This window comes from Coregonus clupeaformis, chromosome 7 (assembly GCF_020615455.1).
Source record: "Coregonus clupeaformis isolate EN_2021a chromosome 7, ASM2061545v1, whole genome shotgun sequence".
In the NCBI taxonomy this organism is placed as follows: Eukaryota; Metazoa; Chordata; class Actinopteri; order Salmoniformes; family Salmonidae; genus Coregonus; species Coregonus clupeaformis.
The window spans coordinates 41,994,461-42,019,426 of NC_059198.1; the positions used below are offsets into that span (position 1 = coordinate 41,994,461).

Genomic DNA, 24,966 nt, shown 5'->3' on the forward strand with positions numbered 1-24,966 from the left:
ACAGAGGCCCATTATCAGCAACCATCAGTCCTGTGTTCCAATGGCACGGTGTGTTTGCTAATCCAAGTTTATCATTTTAAAAGGCTAATTGATCATTAGAAACCCCTTTTGCAATTATGTTAGCACAGCTGAAAACTGTTGTGCTGATTAAAGAAGCAAGAAAACTGGCCTTCTTGAGACTAGTTGAGTATCTGGAGCATCAGCAATTGTGGGTTCGATTACAGGCTCAAAATGGCCAGAAACAAAGAACTTTCTTCTGAAAATCGTCAGTCTATTATTGTTCTGAGAAATTAAGGCTATTCCATGCGAAAAATTGACAAGAAACTGAAGACCTCGTACAACGCTGTGTACTACTCCCTTCACAGAACAGCGCAAACTGGCTCTAACCAGAATAGAAAGAGGAGTGGGAGGCCCCAGTGCACAACTGAGCAAATACATTAGTGTCTAGTTTGAGAAACAGACGTCTCACAGGTCCTCAACTGGCAGCTTCATTAAATAGTACCCGCAAAACACCAGTCTCAACGTCAACAGTGAAGAGGCAACTCCGGGATGCTGACCTTCTAGGCAGAGTTGCAAAGAAAAAGCAATTTCTCAGACTGGCCAATAAAAATAAAATATTAAGGTAGGCAGTCTGAGATATGGCTTTTTCTTTGCAACTCTGCCTAGAAGGTCAGCATCCCGGAGTTGCCTCTTCACTGTTGACGTTGAGACTGGTGTTTTGCGGGTACTATTTAATGATGCTGCCAGTTGAGGACATGTGAGGCACCTGTTTCTCAAAACTAGACACTCTAATGTATTTGTCCTCTTGCTCAGTTGTGCACCGGGGCCTCCCACTTTCTATTCTGATTAGAGCCAGTTTGCGCTGTTCTGTGAAGGGAATACATTTACATTTATTTATTTATTTATTTATTTATTTATTTTTTGGGGGGGTCATTTAGCAGATGCTCTTATCCAGAGCGACTTACAGTTAGTGAGTGCATACATTTTCATACTGGCCCCCCGTGGGAAAGGAATCCACAACCCTGGTGTTGCAAGCGCCATGCTCTACCAACTGAGCTACAGGTATTACACAGCGTTGTACGAGATCTTCAGTTTCTTGGCAATTTCTCGCATGGAATAGCCTTCATTTCTCAGAACAAGAATAGACTGACGAGTTTCAGAAGAAAGTTCTTTGTTTCTGGCCATTTTTAGCCTGTAAATCGAACCCACAATTGCTGATGCTCCAGATACTCAACTAGTCTCAAGAAGGCCAGTTTTCTTGCTTCTTTAATCAGCACAACAGTTTTCAGCTGTGCTAACATAATTGCAAAAGGGGTTTCTAATGATCAATTAGCCTTTTAAAATGATAAACTTGGATTAGCAAACACGACGTGCCATTGGAACACAGGACTGATGGTTGCTGATAATGGGCCTCTGTACGCCTATGTAGATATTCCATTAAAAATCAGCCGTTTCCAGCTACAATAGCCATTTACAACATTAACAATGTCTACACTGTATTTCTGATCAATTTGATGTTATTTTAAAATGGACAAAATAATTGCCTTTCTTTCAAAAACAAGGACATTTCTAAGTGACCCCAAACTTTTGAACGGTAGTGTAAGTTGTCACTGGATTAGCCTAAGCATAGGTGATTTAAGGATGTTGAAATGTTGAAGTTGAAATGATGTTAGCGGAGGCTCCTGTTTTCTTGCGACTTGCGGCAACTCTCCGTGGTTCTACAGTAAATCAATAGTTGTTTAGTAGTCCAAAAATGTCGGAAACATTAACTTACTTGACCATACTTTAGGTCATTAGTGATGGGGGGGAGGGGGGAAAATCGATACACTTACATATCGGGATATTATTTTTTGACCATATATCGTATCATATCGTTTTGACAATGTAACAATATTATTGTTGCGCTAGTTTGCTGTACCAAAACTCCAGTATTTTTCCTTCATAGCTTCTCTCCATCTTCATTTTAATAGGGAGCCAATTAGTTTTTAGCACTTATTTCCATGACTGATCAAAACTTGTTTTCTCATGGCTCCCTCTAGTCCCTCTGCAGCAGACATATGGTGAGCAATATGTTTGGAACATCAAATCGCAACAAAATCACATGATCGAATCGCAATGCATATCGTATCGGCACCTAAGTATCGTGATGATCCCTGGCAAATCTCAGCCCTATAGGTCATGTACAGTGCCTTCAGAAAGTATTCACAACCCTTGACTTTTTCCACATTTTGTTGTTACAGCCTGAATTTAAAATGGATTACATTGAGATTTTGTGTCACTGGCCTACACACAATACCCCATAATGTCAAAGTGGAATTATGTTTTAAGACATTTTAAACAAATTAATAAAAAATGAAAAGCTGAAATGTCTTGAGTCAATAAGTATCCAACCCCTTTTATGGCAAGCCTAAATAAGTTCAGGAGTAACAATGTGTTTAACAAGTCACATAATAAGTTGCATGGACTCACTCACTCGCAATAATAGTGTTTACCATGATTTTTTTAATGACTACCTCATTCAAAATATACAATTATCTTTAAGGTCCCACAGTCGAGCAGTGAATTTCAAACACAGATTCAACCACAAAGACCAGGGAGGTTTTCCAATGCCTTGCCAAGAAGGGCACCTAAGGAATGAAACCACACAGGGATTTCACCATGAGGCCAATTAAAACAGTTACAGTGTTTAATGGCTGTGAAAGGAGAAAACTGAGGATGGATCAACAACATTGTAGTTACTCCACAATACTAACCTAAATGACAAAGTGAGAAGAAGGAAGCCTGTACAGAATATTCAAAAACATGCATCCTGTTTGCAATAAGGCACTAAAGTCAAACAAAAGCAAAAAATGTGGCAAAGAAATTAACTTTATGTCCTGAATACAAAGCATTATGTTTGGGGAAAATCCAACAACGCATTACTGAGTACCACTCTTCATATTTTCAAGCATGGTGGTGGCTGCATCATGTTATGGGTATGCTTGTCATCGGCAAGGACTAGGGAGTTTTTTAGGATTAAAAGAAACGGAATAGAGCTAAGCACAGGCAAAATCCTAGAGGAAAACCTGGTTCAATCTGATTTCCAACAGACACTAGGAGACAAATTCACTTTTCAGCAGGACAATAACCTAAAATACAAGGCCAAATCTACACTGGAGTTGCTTACCAAGAAGACATTGAATGTTCCTGAGTGGCCGAGTTACAGTTTTGACTTAAATCTGCTTGAAAATCTATGGCAAGACTTGAAAAAGGTTGTTTAGCAATGATCAACAACCAACTTGACAGAGCTTGAATAATTATTTGAAGAATCATGTGCAAATATTGTACAATCCAGGTGTGCAAAGCTCTTAGAGACTTACCCAGAAAGACTCACAGTCGTAATTGCTGCCAAAGGTGATTCTAACATGTATTGACTCAGAGGTGTGAATACTTAAAGCTGCAATATGTAACTTTTTGGGTGACCCGACCAAATTCATATAGAAATGTGTTTTATAGATATGTCATTCTCATTGAAAGCAAGTCTAAGAAGCTGTAGATCTGTTCTATGTGCGCTATTTCTATGCTTCCCGTTCTTAAGTTTTACTTTCGGTTTTGTACACCAGCTTCAAGCAGCTGAAAATACAATATTTTTGGTTATGGAAAATATATTTCACAGCGGTTTAGATGGTACAATGATTCTCTACATTATACTTACTTGTTTTGTCACAAACTGAAATTAAGCAAACTATTACACATCCTGCTGGCATGTGCTCAATTCCCGACAGAGTGTTTCCTTGACACAGCGGTGGCCTCTGAGGACCTTACCCTTCCAGAGGAGTTGGAGGAGACAGATTAACTCAGATTGATGTGATAGGCCTCTTATCTATTATTAGACTGAACCATTTGAGGACTCTTTATTCAAGTTCGGGTCACAGAAAAAAAGATGGGGAAGAGAGTAGAGAAAAAGGTACATATTCAGTTATTATTTCACTGTCATTAGCTCATGAACACAACCAAACCCATGCGATGATCGCTCCAACGCTGTCCTTCAAACTCATACTTTAAGGCCACCAAGTCCTAATTAAAAATAACCTTTTCCGGCTAATCAGTCATCTCATTGTAATTTGTCCCTTGTTGGGAGAATCAATTTAGTGCACACAGAAGATGTCCCATTTACCACGTTTTTGTGCTATAAATGACTACCGGGTGCCATTTTCAACACACGTTAGCCGGCGTGTGATAGAAGACAGAACGCCTCTCCTTCATCAAGGCCTGGTTCAAATAATTTCTTTTGAGAAAGACACCCCACCAAGGTCAAGTTCATTTAGCAAAAAAAGCCATTGGGAATGACATTTTCCACAGGCTAGATGACATGTTGCTCTGATAAGATAGGCAATCCTTTATGATATCTACTGTAAATGATGGCAGCGTTGACGGTGGAGATATGAGGCAACATTTTCCATGAGCTGTCAATCATAGGCACATAGAGCCTATAAGGAGGCTAGAATTACTCAAGGAGATTCAATTGGGTTGAGTCCGTCAATGGCAGACAGAAAATGATAACCCTTGCCATCAAAGAGCTCTTAAGCCTTGTTTCTTCAAATTGATCCAGTTGAATCAGGTATATCTTTAATTGATAGATCTAAAAGAGAGGTAAAAGCCGCTTGTTTGTGCAATGGCCTGGGGAAAGTCAATGCTGCTTGCTTTTCTTCTGTCTACTCAGCTCACAGATAAGGCAGGGATTCATTGAATGTTTCCGTTTAGTGACGTGTGTCGTCGTGCAGAGGTTACTCCCTGGTGTTTTCAGTGTTTAGCGACCGAGGTCGGTATCTCGATGCATTTTCTGGGGCATTTCATGGTAACGGTGCATTACAGTAGCACTCATGAATGATAGCTGGGTCCATTGAAAATATAATCAATTTCTATGGCTGGGTCATTCAGGCATCGGCATGCTCTTTCTAGATTGTTACAGATTTCTTGTGGGTTAACCATAATTACTCTAGCATAAGGCACATGTCTTGTCCTTGTCCTCCTAGTGACAGTTTATTATGAGCCATGTTAAAGAAAGCCTTGAATCTGTGAGCTGAGCGACGTAAGGCATTATAGCCTGACTTGAGATACGCTAACACCGGTAAAATGTTTCTAAAAACAGATCATAGCAAGTCCTCTGTAGCTGGTAGAGCACGGTGCTTGTAACGCCAAGGTAGTGGGTTCGATCCCCGGGACCACCCATACACAAAAATTTATGCACGCATGACTGTAAGTCGCTTTGGATAAAAGCGTCTGCTAAATGGCATATTATATTATTATTATATTATTATAAAATGATTTGTTTAAAGGATCAAGTCAAACAGGTGGATCTAAGCCCAGTGTCTTCTCATGCTATTATTAGAGGATCGCTTATGCTGTAATATTCCCCAACTCTATAATCAAAATAAATCCTCATCCTCCTCCTTAGGCATGTACTGGATTTACTGCCTAAAAAATAAGAAAATACTAACTTGTCTTGTATACATTATAGGCCTACATGTATACAGCAACAGAGTAGTGTACACTGTACAATCCTTGCCCAGGCAAACACAGCTGAAGGATTTGCAGAGACTTCTTTGGTGCCAACGCCCTTTAAACCCCACTGATCTGATAGGATTAACACAAGGACTATGCTGGTTCAGAAAGCCATGGCTTTGCCCTGGTGCCTTGGGCTCGCCTAAAAGTCAGGTCAGATGGACTCGACGGTGGAAGAAATGTAGGCCCAACTTGTGTGACCAGGTGACCTAAAGACTGTCAACTGTCATCCAGTTTGCAGGTTATCGTGAGGTAGGCTAATACTGGCATTCGACTAGCAGGTTATCATAAGACGAGAAAAACCATTGCAGACAGATTGACTGCACACAGATAGGGCACAAAGGGCGCCATCTGATATGAAATCCCATTATACATATCATTTCCATCTGCACTTCCATTTTTAAGCCAAACCTTCAGTTGCGCCAACGACCGTATTCTCGCCCGACTGACTCACTAACTAACTGAAGGTTTGGCAACTGATGCTCAGCAAGGAGACCCGCACTCTCCGATACCTAACGACAGAAATCAAATATACGCTTGAAATAGATTGTCAAGATGCCATGGCACGGACCCCTCTCTCCACTCTGCTCAGAGACACAGCAAAACAAGGATCAGAAGAGAAGCCAATTTAAATCCAGAGGAGTCAGACCTCAAATAGCGTGGACCTTCAGCTGCTTATTGACAGTGGCGAAGTGGGCCTCTTCAATAATTTACTTCAATTAAGCCATCCTCCCCCTTTTTAGCCACTTTAAGCAGTTTCTTCTCAAAGCTAATGGTGTTATAGCGGGCAGGCCATACTTGACTGAACAATTCACGCACTGTTGCCAAAGGGGATTGGGTGGGAGTGAGAGGGAATAAGACTCCCAATTACTTGGAATGTGTGGCTGGGGCGGCCGACCCTCATGGATGGAGGCTAACGCGGATAGCCCACTGGATGTTTTTCAGCAGGGGTGGAAAATTTAGCGCAGATTTTGCTGCGAAGAGACATAATCATTAGATAATTTGTTTTGGTACTGTCCATATGTAGCTTGTTTTTGGAATGGCTGAAGATTTCAACTTTTGCCTGGAGCTAACTCTGCAAATAGTACTGCTGGGTGATTTGAAAAGTCCTACTCAGTCGATCAATAATATAATACTTTTAGCAAAAAATATATATTTAATTTACAATCTGTAGAAACTATGAGAATAGAAAGGTTCAGAACTTTTGTGAAACATCACAGCACAGTTGAAAAATATATGGCAAAACGGGATGGTTTTCAGAGATAGATGGGAGGGGTTGAGGGTAGCTGAAGGACGGGATTAAAAACAAAGAAAAGATAACTATTGTAAAATACACTGTGTCCATAAAGTTTATATAGCATGCATAAGCTGGAAGTAGAAGCCTAAGTGTTGTTGTCCATTAGTTTACTCTAATTAGAGGAGGGGTGGTAGGATTAGGGGAAAATAGTAGTGGTAGTGGGCGGGGCCAACGGCACGGTATCCAACCGAACACTTTAGAGGCCCTCCACTTGGCCGCAGAGACAAAATGTTGCTGTTTTAAAGCTAATTTCCTGCAATTCTAAACATTTTGCTATTGGGGAGAGAAAATGAACAGTTTTACAGCTACACTGAACAAAAAAATAAACACAACATGCAACAATTTCAAGGCTTTTACTGAGTTACAGTTCACATAAGTCAATTGAAATAAATTCATTAGGCCCTTATCTATGGATTTCACGACTGGGAATAGAGATATGCATCTGTTGGTCACAGATAACTTTTTCTTTTTTTAAATAGGGGCGTGGATCAGAAAACCAGTCAGTATCTTGTGTGACCACCATTTGCCTCATGCAGCGTGACACATCTCCTTTGCATAGTTTTAACATTTAACATTTTAGTCATTTAGCAGACGCTCTTATTCAGAGCGACTTACAGGAGCAATTAGGGTTAAGTGCCTTGCTCAAGGGCACATCGACAGATTTTTCACCTAGTTGGCTCGGGGATTAGAACCAGCGACCTTTCGGTTACTGGCACAATGCTCTTAACCACTAAGCTACCTGCCGCCCTGATCAGGCTGTTGATTGTGGCCTGTGGAATGTTGTCCCACTACTCTTCAATGGCTGTGCAAAGTTGCTGGATAGTGGCAGGAACTAGAACACGCTGTCGTACGCATCGATCCAGAGTATCCCAAACATGCTCAATGGGTGACATGTCTGGTGAGTATGCAGGCCATGGAAGAACTGGGACATTCAGCTTCCAGGAATTGTGTACAGATCCTTGCGACATGGGGCTGTGCATTATCATGCTGAAACATGAGGTAACGGCGGCGGATGAATGGCATGACAATGGTCCTCAGGATCTCATCACGGTATCTCTGTGCATTCAAATTGCCATCGATAAAATGCAATGGTGTTTGTTTTCCATAGCTTATGCTTGCCCATACCATAACCCCACCTCCACCATGGGGCACTCTGTTCACAACATTGACATCAGAGAACTGCTCGCCCACACGGCGCCATTCGTGAAGAGAACACTTCTCCAGCGTGCCAGTGGCCATCGAAGGTGAGCATTTGCCCACTGAAGTTGGTTATGACGCCAAACTGCAGTCAGGTCAAGACCCTGGTGAGGACCACGAGCACGCAGAGGAGTTTCCCTAAGACAGTTTCTGACAGTATGTACAGAAACTCTTTGGTTGTGCAAACCCACTGTTGCATTAGCTGTCAGGGTGGCTGGTCTCAGACGATCCCCACAGGTGAAGAAGCCGGATGTGGCGGTCCTGGGCTGGCGTGGTTACACGTGGTCTGCGGTTGTGATGCCGGTTGGACGTAGTGCCAAATTCTCCAAAACAACGTTTAAGTTTACACTGAAAACGTTTTACCATTGCAAAAATTATTATTTGAAATCATATTTGTTGGAGTGGCGGCAACGATTTTTCAGCGGCAGCCCGCCCCTGCCAAATGAATACAGGGGAAACAATGGATAGCCTGACAAATAGCTCAGGGAATTGATTCAAGTCAGCTAAATGCCCTCTCCAATATAACCTACCACAGTCAAAAGCCCAGACTGACCACCACATGCAAACTGTGCCCATTATTTAAATAAACAGCAGCTATTGTACCCATCCTCATCTAGATATGCACTTTGTTTTCTCGTTAGCAGAACAGTGTGGGTAAAGAAAAGAGCAAGAGAGGGGAAATTGTTGCACTACAGGGTTAGGATAAAAAGCTCAGGGTCAGGTTCCCAGGGTAAAGAAATGACTCTTAAAATATGGTCAGGCTAAACCAGTCTCTCCAATTCTACACATTTTGCCATGGGGCAGAGACATTTTACAGTTTTAATACAGTTTGTATGCTTAATCCAGCATTCGGAAAGTATTCAGACCCCTTCACTTTTTCCACATTTTGTTACGTTACAGCCTTATTCTACAATTTATTAAATAAATGTTTTTCCTCATCAAATCTACACCCAATACCCCATAATTACAAAGCGAAAACAGGTTTTTAGAAATGTTGGCAAATGTATAAAAAAATAACAAACAGAAATATCTTATTTACATACGTTTTTTTTATTTACATTCCAAAAGCTAGTTTCCTGCAATTCTACACATTTTGACATGGCTTATGCCTTGCTGTTATGCTGTGGAATTTTTAATTTTTTGAATTTTATATTCTCCCGGACAGTGAATGTTAGTTCTCAAAGATGAGCTTATTAAAAAATATATTGCTCCATTATCTTTTCTACATGCTTTATATCTGGTTTTAGTCGTTTAAGTTTACACTGAAAACCAGTGGTGTAAAGTACTTAAGTAAAACTACTTTAAAAGTACTCCTTAAGTCGTTTTTTAGGCATCTGTACTTTACTATTTATATTTTTGGCAACTTTTACTTTTCTCCCTCTCATTCCTAAATAACATAATGTTCCAGCTTATGCATAACATTTTGAATGCTTAGCAGGACAGGAAAATGGTCCCATTCACGTACTTATCAAGAGAACATCCCTGGTCATCCTTACTTCCTCTGATATGGTGGACTCACTAAGCACAAATGCTTCCTTTGTAAATTATGTCTGTGTTGGAGTGTGACCCTGGTTATCCGTAAATGCATAATATAAGGAATTTTAAATGATTTATACTTTTACTTTTGATACTTAAGTATATTTAAAACCAAATACTTAGACTTTTACTCAAGTAGTATTTTACTGGGTGACTTTCACTTTTACTTGAGTCATTTTCTATTAAGGTATCTTTATTTTTACTCAAGTATGACAATTGGGTACTTTTTCCACCACTGCTGAAAACCTTTTACCATCCAGAAAAGTATTATTTGTGCCGCTGCTAAATGCATATAGGGGAAACACTGCACACTGAGAGGGAAAGCCAGCCAGAGAGGGTTTGGCTTTTCATTTGTCTCCACAGACAGCCAGTTAGCAGCTTAGCCGTGGCCCCCATACCCTGCCACACGCCGGCCGGGCCCTGTCCCACAGCCATGCACTAAATCACATTCGTAAGCCACCAGTGCTATTATTACCGTTAAGGAACACCTTTCAACAGGATTACAGGGGTAGTGTGGCTAGGAAGATTCACCCATTGACAGGTTATTTATATCTGTTCATACACCGTGCCCTCCTGACACCTTTTGAAAAATCAGCCCAAGTCCATTGCTCAACCTAGCCTATATTTGAATACACCAAGCGCGTTATCCCACCGAGCATCTATAGGCTATATTTAGTAGTTAGTACCTCACCACACTGTCCTCCATGTAGAATAGGCTACTGAATTCCTGTTCTATTAAGAGGATGGCAGAATATTATATTCAAAATGTCTAGGGTGTCTCTTTATATTCGCATCAATTAAACATTTGTCACCTAATGATAATAAATACAAGATGATTAGTCAATTTGATTATTATTATTATTATTATTATTATTATTTCATCAGCAATCAATTCTGAGGTGGTAAGTGTGGTACATCCAATAAAATGTCAAACCTCCCAAATGGGCATCCCCACAAACACTCACTAATAATAAGATCTGGGGGATATAGAGTGTCCTTTAATAGATTAAATAGACCACATTCAGTTCCAAGAAAAGCTACAGTGCCAAATGTGGAACAATGGCATCACTTGTGCGAAAGGCAAGCTGCTATTGTGGCATTAGTAACACTCAACACCAATGTTGTCTGGCAGTCTGGGCTGCTGGACTAGTAGACAACGTTTGTCTTTTGCAGGAATACCAGCTCATTAGCGAATTGTTGTTCATACAAGACTTTCTTAGGGAATTTACATTTTTCGATTCATTATAATTAGGCCTAATTTGTAAATGCACGCGGCAGTCAAGTTATGTAGAAATGTTTCAGCAAACTGATCCTCTTCAGTGTGCAGGTTGAGTAGGTAAACTCCACAAACTGTAGATCTTGACTTCAATTTCTAGGGGGAAGAATTGTTGAATTCTGTCTAAATGACATTTTTTTTTTTACATTTTAGCAGATGCTCTTATCCAGAGCGACTTACAGTTAGTGAGTGCATACATTATTATATATATATTTTTTTCATACTGGCCCCCCATGGGAATCGAACCCACAACCCTGGCGTTGCAAACGCCATGCTCTACCAACTGAGCTACATCCCTGCCGGCCATTCCCTACCCTACCCTGGACGACGCTGGGCCAATTGTGCGCCCCATGGGTCTCCCGGTCGCGGCCGGCTACAACAGAGCCTGGATTCGAACCAGGATCTCTAGTGGCACAGCTAGCACTGCGATGCAGTGCCTTAGACCACTGACAATTTTTAAACGGCCACACCAGTAGAAATCCACTTTTTCCAACTTAAAGAGGATGGCCAGATCTTACCCATGATGTTGCGCAACAATTTACGTCAATAAGTCATCGTTTTATTCAAAGTATGATATATTTGGGCTTGAAGTGACAAATCCGAACTGCCCAATTTGTGCAAATCCGTGTGAATGCGGTGTCTTTTGCTATATGACATTCAAATTATTTTCAGCCTACATTTCATTTCAGAGCTGGGTTTTATTTGAATGTTACCACCCACCAGCATGTCATTGTTTATTAATCAGAAACAGTTGCAAAGTTCTTCCTCTTTGCGACTGAGATGAGCCAAACAGCCTTGTGTCCACTTGGCCTCCTGAGCCATGTAGCACATTAAAATAGGGGTTGCAAACTTGTGTTTCCGCACCTCCACTTTTTTTATTCTAAAGTTATCATAATCCATTGGATAATTTGTCAATTATAAAATTGTATAATTGCATGATATGATAGCATTTTGCAAACCTTCTCCCCCCGTTGCCCCACGATGAATGGTTATGACCACTACAGATTTGCTTCACTAAATGCTCCACTGCTTTGATTGGTGTAATGTTAGCTAGAAACCAGATAATGAAAAGGCACCCGCGAAAGAAAACTAAGTCATTGTAGCCTATCATTTCACTTCCCCTGTGAGAACCATGAGCATGGACTGACTTGGCTTTGCTGTACCGCAGTCGAAGACTGCCAGCAGCCTACCTACCAAAGATTGCACCGTGTCCATTACAATGTAGAAAAACGCATATCAGACTTCAAAGATAGGCTAGTGGTTTCCAATCGGTGGCAAAGATTTCCATAAATCAATGCGTTTGACAAATCCAGCTCCAGAATCAGCCATGAAGCAGGCTGGCTAATCTTTTGAATATGGTGTAGTTAACACAAAAAAAACCCAGCAAAAACAGATAACATTAGCTCGCTAGATAGCGAGATAAGGTTAGCATGCTAGCTAGCTACACTAAAAGCCATCAGTGCCCTATTTGTTGATGTTTATCAACTCCAAGTGGAAATTCCCACACCCAATTTGTATAAGTAGCCTTCGTCATTGTTCGGAGGTGGAACCTAAACGTGCATTTTCTATCTAGGACAGAAAATTACGTTGAAATACTGGCGGCAACTTCCTCAGGGAGGGTCCTTTAAAACCCAAAGGCTACAGGGTAATTGTACCTATTTTCAAAATATTATGTTTTCTGTTTTTGGCAGACAGTCAGTCCCACGGGGAATCCAAATAGTCTGTTGCCAAGGGATACTTAACAGATTAGTGCTCATATAATCAACCATTGTAAGTGAATCTGGTAGAGTAGAGACAAAAACTTGTTTCTAGGTCGGGAATGTTTTCCAGGAATGAATCTTTCGTGCTGCGAGGGGAGAAAATATTTTTGAATCCATTCTGAAGGACATACTTCACATATTAGAAAATATACTGTAGAATTGATATATCAACTCTCCTGACCCAGTCCCACGCAAATACAGACATTCCAGAAAAAACATATTCCAGAATCTGAGAGACAATGTGAAAGAAACTCGGTCTGCCAAAGTTCACATGCCCTAGTAAACCGACGCAAGCAGAAGTGTTGACACACCTGGGCAAATCTGCCTTCATTCTTGAGCGACTCTATAATTAATCATGCAAACTGATTAGAAATGGGCCTATTTCTGCTTGAGGCAGCAAGGAGGTTAGGAAAACATGAGGGTCATTCCATGTCATTTCAGCAAGCCATGACACCCACCATCTCAGATTGTTCTGTAGTTAGAGACATAAGATTAGCATTCCTGCAACATTATTTTGTTGAAATATGACTTAATCTCTGAGAAATTAAGCTAATTGGGTGGCTTTTGACCATTTCTTTGAATTCATCATTTCAGCCTACTGTTAGAAAAAAGTCAAAATTGGATATTAGGTACTATATATTTATTGAATATTATATGAAACCTATAAATTAAAAATGGCCAATTTGGGTGCAATCAATTAGCTTAATTTCTCAAGAGATCCAATTATATTTCAACAAAATAATGTTGCAGGAATGCTAATCTTATCTGTTTCTAACAGAAACATTTTCAGAACAATCCGAGATGGTGGGTGTCAAAATACTATTTCTTGTGCTTTTTGAGGTGGAATGACCCATGATATATGGAAGAGATGAACATGGGTGATATGAGCATACTTATGTGACGAGATAGGGTGATGGTCCATGCCTCAGTTAGTTTGAGGTACTTGTTGGCTCACAACACCTCATTCACTGCAGCTTTTATCGCCACGACAGTGATGAAGCTTGACTTCAGGAAAAAGACACCAATACTTTTGAGGGAAGCACTTTCGATATTTCATGAGTACCCTGAGAATCCTATTCCCCAGAGAGGTTTTGCTGTGAGAACACACTCAGGCATCTTTTTTCATGTTTTCTTTTCGAGCCTTCCAGGCCTTAATGCAACAGACTGTTGTTCATCAAGGGAGATTAACTCCAAAGCACTCATTCATCACCTTCTTCCCCCCCGTCACGTGTGTGTACAGTATATGTGTGTATGTAATATATGCGTGAGTGTGTGTGATAATATATAGTCCCCAATTACATTCAGCCGTGAGCCGATTTTTCCTTGAGTGGATTTGTACACTGCAAATTGACCGCTAGAATCCCAAAGCGTTATAGTATTTGACAAAACCGGAAAAATGTCAAACCTTGATTACATTACGATCACATATGCCTCTATTTATGCGCGGGAATACTTGGGAACAGATTTCCTAATTTAAAATCGCTTTGAGGTGATGTCCTGGTGATTTTACAGTCTTATGACCAACAAAAAAAAAAAGGGTTTTGCTTTTGCTCAAGAAACGTGGGGGGGGGGAGCATGTGAAATCACCAGCGGGCCGCCTATTGGGGAACCCTGGTATAGGCCGATGTCATTAAGAAGTTCCACAGGGGAAATGCAGATAATGAGCCTTTACTGTGGACTTTATGATAGCCATAATGAGTTACTGCCCCCTCCATGAAATCCATTAAAGGCGGATATTAAAAAAGTCTGAGCTCTGCACTGAATTACACCAGTATCATATGACCACATTACCCACATATAACTAACAAGGGAGACTAATCAGAGACATATACAGACTCCTGGAGCCACTTTCAAAACTGCAAAAAGGGCAATTATAGTGATAAAAAAGACAGACAGGTTTTGAATGCCCTGTATGAAGTCATTAGGACATTTCTTTCCTTTAAAATACACATAATTTAAATTACATTGATGTCATCACTCTTATCAGCTATTTGATTGAAGTATTTGCATTACTTTTCCAGAGGTTCTGAATTGCATGTGCAAACTCAAACACATGGCCATCATGCCCTGGCTGTGCCCAGTCCCTCAAACCCAGCAATCATGAGGTTGAGGTACCTAAACATCATGTTCATGTTTACTTCACATTATCACACAGATAATCGTATCTATGTCGAACCGCAATTTAATGTGCATCTAGCATAGTCATTGTCAGACAGATGCCATGTCATGCTGTGTAGACTATAATACAAAATATGAGTTGCTGGAGGGGACCGTAATCAGGTTTTTTAAATGTGGTAAAGGGTAAGCCAACTCACTCACACAATCCATGTTGTTAAAAACAGAGGGGGAGGGCTACTTGTTGTCGTGGATCTATCGGTCAGAGCTGCAGGTTGTGATGCACATCTGTAATAACTAGGAGGATTTGCTGGCAGCAGAGCCAGATTAGACCCGCGCTTCAAGACATAATTGACGCGCTCAGCCAGCAGTGTGCAGCATTAGACCACTTGGGCTTGTATTTCTACCCCCTTCTCAGCCAGTGATTGGACATAATCATCCATGAAATGCCCAATTTCCATCAGTATAGCCTGTGGTGGACCATCCGTGATGGTCGGCCATTGTGCCGCATTCTAAAAGGCCCCTTTCCGTGTCTTTTGGGGCGCTCCCAATCCAGGGCTTTGTTTTTCAGGGTGGTTGGGAATGGAGGGATATAGTCGTTATTAAAATGCTTCCGTGATACAGGCACATCAGAGAATAGAACAACAACAGCCAGTGGTATCCAGAGCTCAAATAAGGGAAAGAGGCAAATCACTCACAATGAATGGTCAACGGTACAGATGAAAACACCCCCAGGAAATAGAGCTCCAAAAATGTTTGAAATACACACATAATAAGCATTTCTAACATATGAATGTCTCAATATACATGGAAATGTACGTAGAAAAAACAGTCAACCCATATAAACCTCATAAAACCAACCTCAGATGTTGGCTCCGTCTGCCACTACAAAATAAAACTAACCAAATGAATGATTGTTCAGCAGCCATGCATATTTGACAGCATGTCAGGAGACCTTGGATCAGGCCAACTAACACTGGCCATGGAAACACTGAGGTATGCATCATGCTCAGGTATGCAACATGTATGCGGCATGCCTTCTGAAAGATTACCCCAGACACAATTCTGTTCCAAACCACTGCTCTCCTGAAACAGTGGCCCAACTTCCATAATATCGTATGAGGGCAATTTCACGGTAACATAGTGTTGCTGAGACTTCGAATTTTCACTTTAAAATGTAGGTATGCCAAACAAAAACTAATGATTGCAAAGTTAAAGTGGCTCCAGCCTCCTTTTCACCTCATTTAACACCTGATTTACTTAACACAAGGCACATCTCAATAGGTGGTCCAGATAAGTCATGACATGGCACAAGTGGGGGGGCTTTCCTCTTTTGTTCTCTATAGGGGGAAGGCCGATGACATCACGTATTACCATTAGACCAACTCCTTGAATGCCCTACTCCTAGAAGTTTGCAGTTGTGTCTAAAAAACACTATTTTGCTAAAAACTATTTTTGTTTTACCCTTTAGTGTGTGTACTGTATTTATACTTGGGATATCGCTTTTCAATAGTAAAAGTTCAACAATCGCTGGAGGAATTCTTTAAACAAACCATACAACTCTATGCACAAGGACAATTTTTTATTTCCACTTAAAGTTAACAAAAACACATTTACTTGAAGAACAGCGCAGATGTAAAGTTTGGTATGATGATTTCGATAGTAACATAACGGACAGGTGGTTTATTAGTGGTTGTTAAGCCCCAATGTGGAACTTGGTTCTCACTAGGCTAAAAGAAACCAGCACTGGGACTCTCTGGCCATTAAAACTAAATAGGGGATGAGTAAAACAAAGATGTCCCTAGACCAGGGGTGAGTGACACACTGCACCTAGAAGCATAGTAATAGGTGAAACTACACCCATAATGGTGTGGTCCACAGCTAGGGAGCATGCTGATTGTTGAAATTTCCCCCTGCTTGTACCAAGCGGGATTGTGACTGTGAGATGGAGTGATGCAATGTTCTCAACTGGCTTACCTGGTTAAATAAAGGTGAAATAAATAAAATAAATAAAAAATGTCTTATTATGATATACAGTGCCTTCGGAAAGTATTCAGACCCCTTGACTTCTCATCAATCTACACACAATAGCCCATAATGACAAAGCAAAAACAGGTTTTTAGAACTTGTTGCTAATTTTTTTTTAAATTATATGAAATATGACATTTACATAAGTATTCAGACCCTTTACTCAGTACTTTGTTGAAGCACCTTTGGCAGCCAGTACAGCAAGCATCAAGTCTTCTTGGGTATGACGCTACAAGCTTGGCACACCTGTATTTGGGGAGTTTCTCCCATTCTTCTCTGCGGTTCCTCTCAAGCTCTGTCAGGTTGGATGGGGAGCATCGCTGCACAGCTATTTTCAGGTCTCTCCAGAGATGTTCGATCAGGTTCAAGTCCGGGCTCTGGCTGGGCCACTCAAGGACATTCAGAGACTTGTCCCGAAGCCACTCCTGCATTGTCTTGGCTGTGTGCTTAGGGTCGTTGTCCTGTTGGAAGGTGAACCTTCGCCCCAGTCTGAGGTCTTGAGCGCTCTGGAGCAGGTTTTCATCAAGGATCTCTCTGTACTTTGCTCCGCTCATCTTTGCCTCGATCACGACTAGTCTCCCAGTCCCTGCCGCTGAAAAACATCCCCACAGCATGATTCTGGCACCACCATGCTTCACCGTTGGGAGGGTGCCAGGTTTCCTCCAGAAGTGATGCTTGGCATTCAGGCCAAAGAGTTCAATCTTGGTTTCATCAGACCAGAGAATCTTGTTTCTCATGGTCTGAGAGTCTTTAGGTGCCTTTTGGCAAACTCCAAGTGGGCTGTCATGTGCCTTTTACTGAGGAGTGGCTTCCATCTGGCCACTCTACCATAAGGCCTGATTGGTGAAATGCTGCAGAGATGGTTGTCCTTCTGGAAGATTCTCCCATCTCCACAGAGGAACTCTAGAGCTCTGTCAGAGTGACAATCGGGTTCTTGGTCAACTTCCTGACCAAGGCCCTTCTCCCCCGATTGCTCAGTTTGGCTGGGCGGCCAGCTCTAGGAAGAGTCTTGGTGGTTCCAAACTTCTTCCATTTAAGAATGATGGAGGCCACTGTGTTCTTGGGGACCTTCAAGGCTGCAGACATTTTTTGGTACACTTCTCCAGATCTGTGCCTCGACACAATCCTGTCTCGGAGCTCTACGGACAATTCCTTCAACCTCATTGCTTGGTTTTTGCTCTGACATGTACTGTCAACTGTGGGACCTTATATAGACAGGTGTGTGCCTTTCCAAATCACGTCCAATCAATTTAATTTACCACAGGTGGACTCCAATCAAGTTGTATAAACATCTCAAGGATGATCAGTGGAAACAGGATGCACCTGAGCTCAATTTCGAGTCTCATAGCAAAGGGTCTTAATACTTATGTAAATAAGGTATTTCTGTTTTTTATTTTTAATACATTTGCAAAAATGTCTAAAAACCTGTTTTCACTGTCATTCTGGGGTATTGTGTGTAGATTGCTGTGGATTTTTTATTATTTTTAATCCATTTTAGAATAAGGCAGTAACGTAACAAAATGAGGAAAATGTCAAGGGGTCTGAATACTTTCCGAAGGCACTGTATGAGGTGGCAAAGATTGCAATCTCTGTGATGTCATCACACTGAAGTGACTTAATGCAGAGCTGATGATGCTGTTGATAGAACTAGTCAAGTGTGAAGATCCTGGTTTACTATGGTACCATGTGCCAGGATCCCCGTCTCAAAGATGGAAACCCTTGCACCACCCAAATGAATGGGAAGAATTCCGCAGAGGATCTCTGTTGTCTAGGTTGTCAAAATAGCATTGGAAGTTGCTAGAGTGTAACAAAGCCTCCAAAGAAAACCCTGCAAAGTTTGCACTGCAGCCCAGCCTGTAGACACATCTCAACAACACTTTGAGGTGAATACTGGCATTTATTAAGCATGGGGAGGGCCCTATCTGGTCCAAACCCAGACTGTGTGAATGAATGGTATGTGAGTGCTATTTTGCAGCACTCCATGAACAACAAAGGATAAAAGTAAAGTGAATTCATGAGGTAGGCTACTGCAATGTGATAAAATCATAGAGAGTCATTGTATTGTTCAGTGTGCTAAATAATGTAGTCATAGAAATAGACACATTTAAGTAGCCTATAATGTCATGATAAAAGGTGGCAAAAGTGTACTTTCTACTCCAGAGAACACAGATGTGAACATGTACTCTGGTGTGATATTGCAATCAATTAAATCAGAACAGGAATCCCATCGGTGTTTACAAGAGCTGTTGATAACGCAGTAATTTTCCACTTTCACTTCACAGTTAGGAGCAGATTGCCCGTGTTTACACCGCCCGCTGGTTTGAGAGTGGGGCATTGGGGCAACACCATAGGCTGTGGTTGTGTGGCTCTTTATTCTAATATAGCCTATGGCACCACTGATGAGATGGCAAATGGAATGTCAAAACATTTCGCACATACCTCAGTTTTTTCGATTTGTTTTCCTTCTTGTTGAGCACTCCAGGAACGCAGTTTGTGAGCTCGGTCCAATCTGCATGTAACCCGCAACTCCAGCCAGTGGAGAACCTCGAAAACAGCCAGGTCTCCTTTCTGTTGGGACGGTAGCATGTACACTTTTTCTGCCCTGGTCTGCAATCACACGGGACTTCTAGTCTAACATTTTGCACCAGATGCCTGCCAAAAGTGGTTCCGCCAGTTTTCTGTATGTGAAGAAACACTATCACGTCTTCACCCTTGATCTCGAAATCAACGGTGCGTTCCAAGTCTCTGACAGGGAAGTAGTACTTTTTCACATAATGGGGATCAGGAGTAGGGAAAATATCCATGTTGTCCTCGGCGAGGTACCCCAGTGGAGACCCGAAGTTCATCACTCCAGGAGCCACGTACTGATATAAAATCAGCATGAAGAAGACGGATCCGACGACGATCAACAAAAATTTGCTGGTCCTCTCAACCATGATCCCTCCAGTGCCGTTCATTTGTTACCATCTCCCAGATAACCGAAATGGGGGTACTTGGTACCTGAGCGTTGCGCTCTTGGTTTGTCCCTCCATAGACAGTGGGGTTTTATCTCGTCAGAGGACCACAGAGCAATGAGAGTTCAGGCTTGGATACATTGTATCTCTCCCGCTTTCACATAGCAAGCTCAATCCGAGTTGGCAAAAATCCAAAACTGCGGATCAAATGCAACTTTGAACCCTGCTACGCCGACAGACACTGTACTCTCAGCTCGTGCAGAAGAACTGTTCGCTTCTTAGCAAAGTAAGCAGCATTCGAATAGTCTTCCCTCTCTACACTGTTGTTCGGTCGTCACTAGTTACCACAGCCACAGAATCATAAACCCCGCCCATTATTACAATTTATCTTCTTAAAATCAGATTTTCAAATCTTACCCTAACCTCAACCCTAACTTTAAACACACTGCTAACCTTATGCCTAACCCTAACCTTAAGTAATTTTAGCATTTCATTAATTTTTATGATATAGCCAATTATCACTTTGTGGCTGTGGTAACCAGTGGAAACCCGGTTATTCTGTTGCTCTAGGACCAGCATGCACAGCGACACCCACTTCTCAACATACATTTGCATACATTTACGTTAATCTCACACAAGAAAATAAAAGCTACCTATAGGCCTACACATGTCATTATTTGTTTGGAATACAACGCCCACAGTGGAATCCCTTGTAAATAAAACCATATTAAATTGCTATTATAAACTGAATTAACAACATATTCTATAGCATATATGGTATCTATAATGTGTTTTATAATTAGTGTCTAATTTATCCTAAGGAAATAATACAATTAGTGCGATTACATGCATACAATAATAGATTATTGTGAATAGTAATAGGTAGATTTAAACGTTCACATGCTTTGCAAGAAGAATGATTTCCCTAATAATCCTGTTTGCATCAACTTCATCTCAAATCAGGCTACCTTTAGCAGAAAATTGGCAATCAAAATAAACGTACCACACCGACCATGTTATTTTTGTGATGCCTATTTTGTTCTGAGTTCGGACATAATGTGGTTTGTATGTGAAAACTATTTCTATGATGCATACTCTCAGTTTCTCTGAACTAATTTCACTTGCGCAAAAGAGGGAAACTCGCGCTGCTCGTGCGAATATTAAATAGACCACTCTAACTCTGATTAAGTCCTTTACATGTCCTAATAATTCGAAAGATTGCTCAGAAAACCAGGTGTTTTAATCAGCGTATGCTTACTTCGATTATGAGTTTACACGGATTAAGATAAGAAGAGTAAAGTGTTTACATGACTAATGCCATACTCGGCCTACTGCCATAATCAATTTATTAATATCGAATTATTAGTGTGCATGTAAACGTACTCAATGAAAGGCACTGTGTCAAAACATGTACATATCATAATGAAACAACAAGCATTTGTAGGTCTAATATCAGTGAAACACTTTGCAGTGAAAAACATTTTGAGGGGGCATTTATGGCCAAATTCCCCGGATTTGCATAATTTCAGTGTATTGTAGAATTGTATCCCAAATATTGTCCCCTCAGTTTCAACAGGGATTGTGATTTTTATTTATTTATTACAACGTATAATATTTACCTGGATACACTGCAATCATATGTCCCTGAATTTATAGTATCAGGCAACCAAAATGTAACCAAAACGAGAGTAATGATTATCAGTACAGTAGGAGCATGTTAACCTTAAGATCAAACCTGTAGAAACCTTGGAAACTTCAGGTATGTAAAAGGTAGGTGTTTTACATGAGTGTATTAGTAGGGGGTGATACTGCTTTTACCTCAAAGACACAAAGCAGTGGGCTATATTACTCCCAAGGTTGCAAAATTCCTGGAAAGTTCAATACATTCCCTGGTTTTCCCGAAATCCTGGTTGGAGTATTTCTGGAGTCAGGAGTGACTAAGCATTAAATCCGGAGCCCTCCAGCCAGGATTTCGGGAAAACCAGGTAATTTATTGAAAGTTCCAGGAATTTTGGAACCCTATAATTAGCTCTGGCCATCATAATACTACTGGCTATAAGGTGAATGCACCAATTTGTAAGTCGCTCTGGATAAGAGCGTCTGCTAAATGACGTAAATGTAAATGTAAATAATTATGCAGTTCTTATGTAACAACAATGAAACACATCCATAGATTGTCCAGAATAGGCCTACAGTATTCTTACTTCTTATAATTCAAACGCAAATTGCTACACATTCTTGATATGATGTGGATTACATTGGTTAAATGTACTCTACAGTCTGGTCAAGTATTGGTCTTCACAAAGTTTGCTGCTTCAGTGTTTTTAGATATTTTTGTCAGATGTTACTATGGTATACTGAAGTATAATTACAAGCATTCCATAAGTGTCAAAGGCTTTTATTGACAATTACATTAAGTTTATGCAAAGAGTCAATATTTGCAGTGTTGACCCTTCTTTTTCAAGACCTCTGCAATCCGCCCTGGCATGCTGTCAATTAACTTCTGTGCCACATCCTGACTGATGGCAGCCCATTCTTGGATAATCAATGCTTGGAGTTTGTCAGAATTTGTGGGTTTTTGTTTGTCCACCTGCCTCTTGAGGATTGACCACAAGTTCTCAATGGGATTAAGGTCTGGGGAGTTTCCTGGCCATGGACCCAACATTTCGATGTTTGTTCCCCGAGCCACTTAGTTATCACTTTTGCCTTATGGCAAGGTGCTCCATCATGCTGGAAAAGGTATTGTTCGTCACCAAACTGTTCTTGGATGGTTGGGAGAAGTTGTGACTGTAAGTCGCTTTGGATAAAAGCGTCTGCTAAATGGCATATTATTATTATTATTATTGTGAGTGAGCCCACTCCCTTGGCTGAGAAGCAACCCCACACATGAATGGTCTCAGGATGCTTTACTGTTGGCATGACACAGGACTGATGGTAGCGCTCACCTTGTCTTCTCCGGACAAGCTTTTTTCCGGATGCCCCAAACAATCAGAAAGGGGATTCATCAGAGAAAATGTCTTTACCCCAGTCCTCAGCAGTCCAATCCCTGTACCTTTTGCAGAATATCAATCTGTCCCTGATGTTTTGTCCCTGAAGTGGCTTCCTCGCTGCCCTTCTTGACACCAGGCCATCCTCCAAAAGTCTTTGCCTCACTGTGCGTGCAGATGCACTCACACCTGCCTGCTGCAATTGCTGAGCAAGCTCTGCACTGGTGGTGCCCCGATCCCGCAGCTGAATCAACTTTAGGAGATGGTCCTGGCGCTTGCTGGACTTTCTTGGGCGCCCTGAAGCCTTCTTCACAACAATTGAACCTCTCTCCTTGAAGTTCTTGATGATCCAATAAATGGTTGATTTAGGTGCAATCTTACTAGCAGCATTATCCTTGCCTGTGAAGCCCTTTTTGTGCAAAGCAATGATGACGGCACGTGTTTCCTTGCAGGTAAGCATGGTTAACAGAGGAAGAACAATGATTTCAAGCACCACCTTCCTTTTAAAGCTTCCAGTCTATTACTCTAACTCAATCAGCATGACAGAGTGATCTCCAGCCTTGTCCTCGTCAACACTCTCACCTGTGTTAATGAGAGAATCACTGATGTCACATGATGTCAGCGGGTCCTTTTGTGGCAGGAATGAAATGCAGTGGAAATGTTTTTTTGGGATTAAGTTCATTTTCATGGCAAAGAGGGACTTTGCAATAAATTGCAATTCATCTGATCACTCTTCATAACATTCTGGAGTATATGCAAACTGCCATCATTAAAACTGAGGCAGCAGACTTTGTGAAAAGTAATATTTGTGTCATTCTCAAAACTTTTGACCACGACTGTACTTATGATTTTGGTATGGGTATGTATCTTATCATAAAAAATAAAAATAAAATCCTTTTTTTTTATTTAACCTTTATTTAACCAGGTAAGCCAGTTGAGAACAAGTTCTCATTTACAACTGCGACCTGGCCAAGATAAAGCAAAGCACTGCGATAAAAACAACAACACAGAGTTACATATGGGGTAAAACAAAACAAAGTCAAAAATACAACAGAAAAAAAAACCAAGGCTATTTAGTCTGCCAATAAGAATGCGGTGGTTGACAGAGTCGAAAGCCTTGGCCAGGTCGATGAAGACGGCTGCACAGTACTGTCTATTATCAATCGCGGTTATAATATCGTTTAGGACCTTGAGCGTGGCTGAAGTGCACCCATGACCAGCTCGGAAACCGGATTGCATAGCGGAGAAGGTACGGTGGTATTCGAAATGGTCGGTGATCTGTTTGTTAACTTGGCTTTCAAATACTTTCGAAAGGCAGGGCAGGATGGATATAGGTCTGTAGCAGTTTGGATCTAGAGTGTCACCCCCTTTGAAGAGGGGGGATGACCGCGGCAGCTTTCCAATCTCTGGGGATCTCAGGCGTTATGAAAGAGAGGTTGAACAGACTAGTAATAGGGGTTGCGACAATTTAGCGGCTAGTTTTAGAAAGAAAGGGTCCAGATTGTCTAGCCCAGCTGATTTGTAGGGGTCCAGATTTTGCAGCGCTTTCAAAACATCAGCTGTCTGAATTTGTGTGAAGGAGAAGCGGGGGGCATGGGCAAGTTGCAGCGGAGGGTGCAGAGTTGGTGGCCGGGGTAGTGGTAGCCAGATGGAAAGCATGGCCAGCTGTAGCAAAATGCTTGTTGAAATTCTCGATTATTGTAGATTTATCGGTGGTGATAGTGTTTCCTAGCCTCAGTGCAGTGGGCAGCTGGGAGGAAGTGCTCTTATTCTCCATGGACTTTACAGTGTCCCAAAACTTTTTTGGAGTTAGTGCTACAGGATGCAAATTTCTGTTTGAAAAAGTTAGCCTTTGCTTTCCTGACTGCTTGTGTATATTGGTTCCTAACTTCCCTGAAAAGCTGCATATCGCGGGGGCTATTTGATGCTAATGCTGTACGCCACAGGATGTTTTTGTGCTGGTCAAGGGCAGTCAAGTCTGAGGAGAACCAGGGGCTATATCGGTTCTTAGTTCTGTATTTTTGAATGGGGCATGTTTATTTAAGATTGAGAGGAAATTACTTTTAAGGAACAACCAGGCATCCTCTACTGACGGAATGAGATCTATATCCATCCAGGATACCTGGGCCAGGTCAATTAGGGAAGGCCTGCTCGCTAAAGTGTTTTAGGGAGCGTTTTGACAGTGATGAGGGGTGGTCGTTTGACCGCGGACCCGATTACGGACGCAGGCAATAAGGCAGTGATCGCTGAGATCCTGGTTGAAGACAGCTGA

At 41.4% G+C, this 24,966-nt stretch overlaps 1 protein-coding gene across 3 annotated transcripts in view; it reads right to left on the reverse strand.

Annotated features, from left to right (window-relative positions):
• The window catches only part of LOC121569200 (heparan-sulfate 6-O-sulfotransferase 1-B), a 94,342-nt gene extending 74,310 nt beyond the window's left edge, over window positions 1-20,032 (reverse strand). For all 3 annotated transcript variants that reach the window (XR_006001340.1, XR_006001339.1, XM_041879958.1), the window contains exon 1: window positions 19,193-20,032. Coding sequence is in view for 1 of the 3 variants with exons in the window: in XM_041879958.1 (XP_041735892.1) it covers window positions 19,193-19,710 (518 nt within the window). In the remaining 2 variants the exon portion in view is untranslated. The remainder of the gene's footprint in view (window positions 1-19,192) is intronic.
• Between the last annotated feature and the right edge of the window lie 4,934 nt (window positions 20,033-24,966).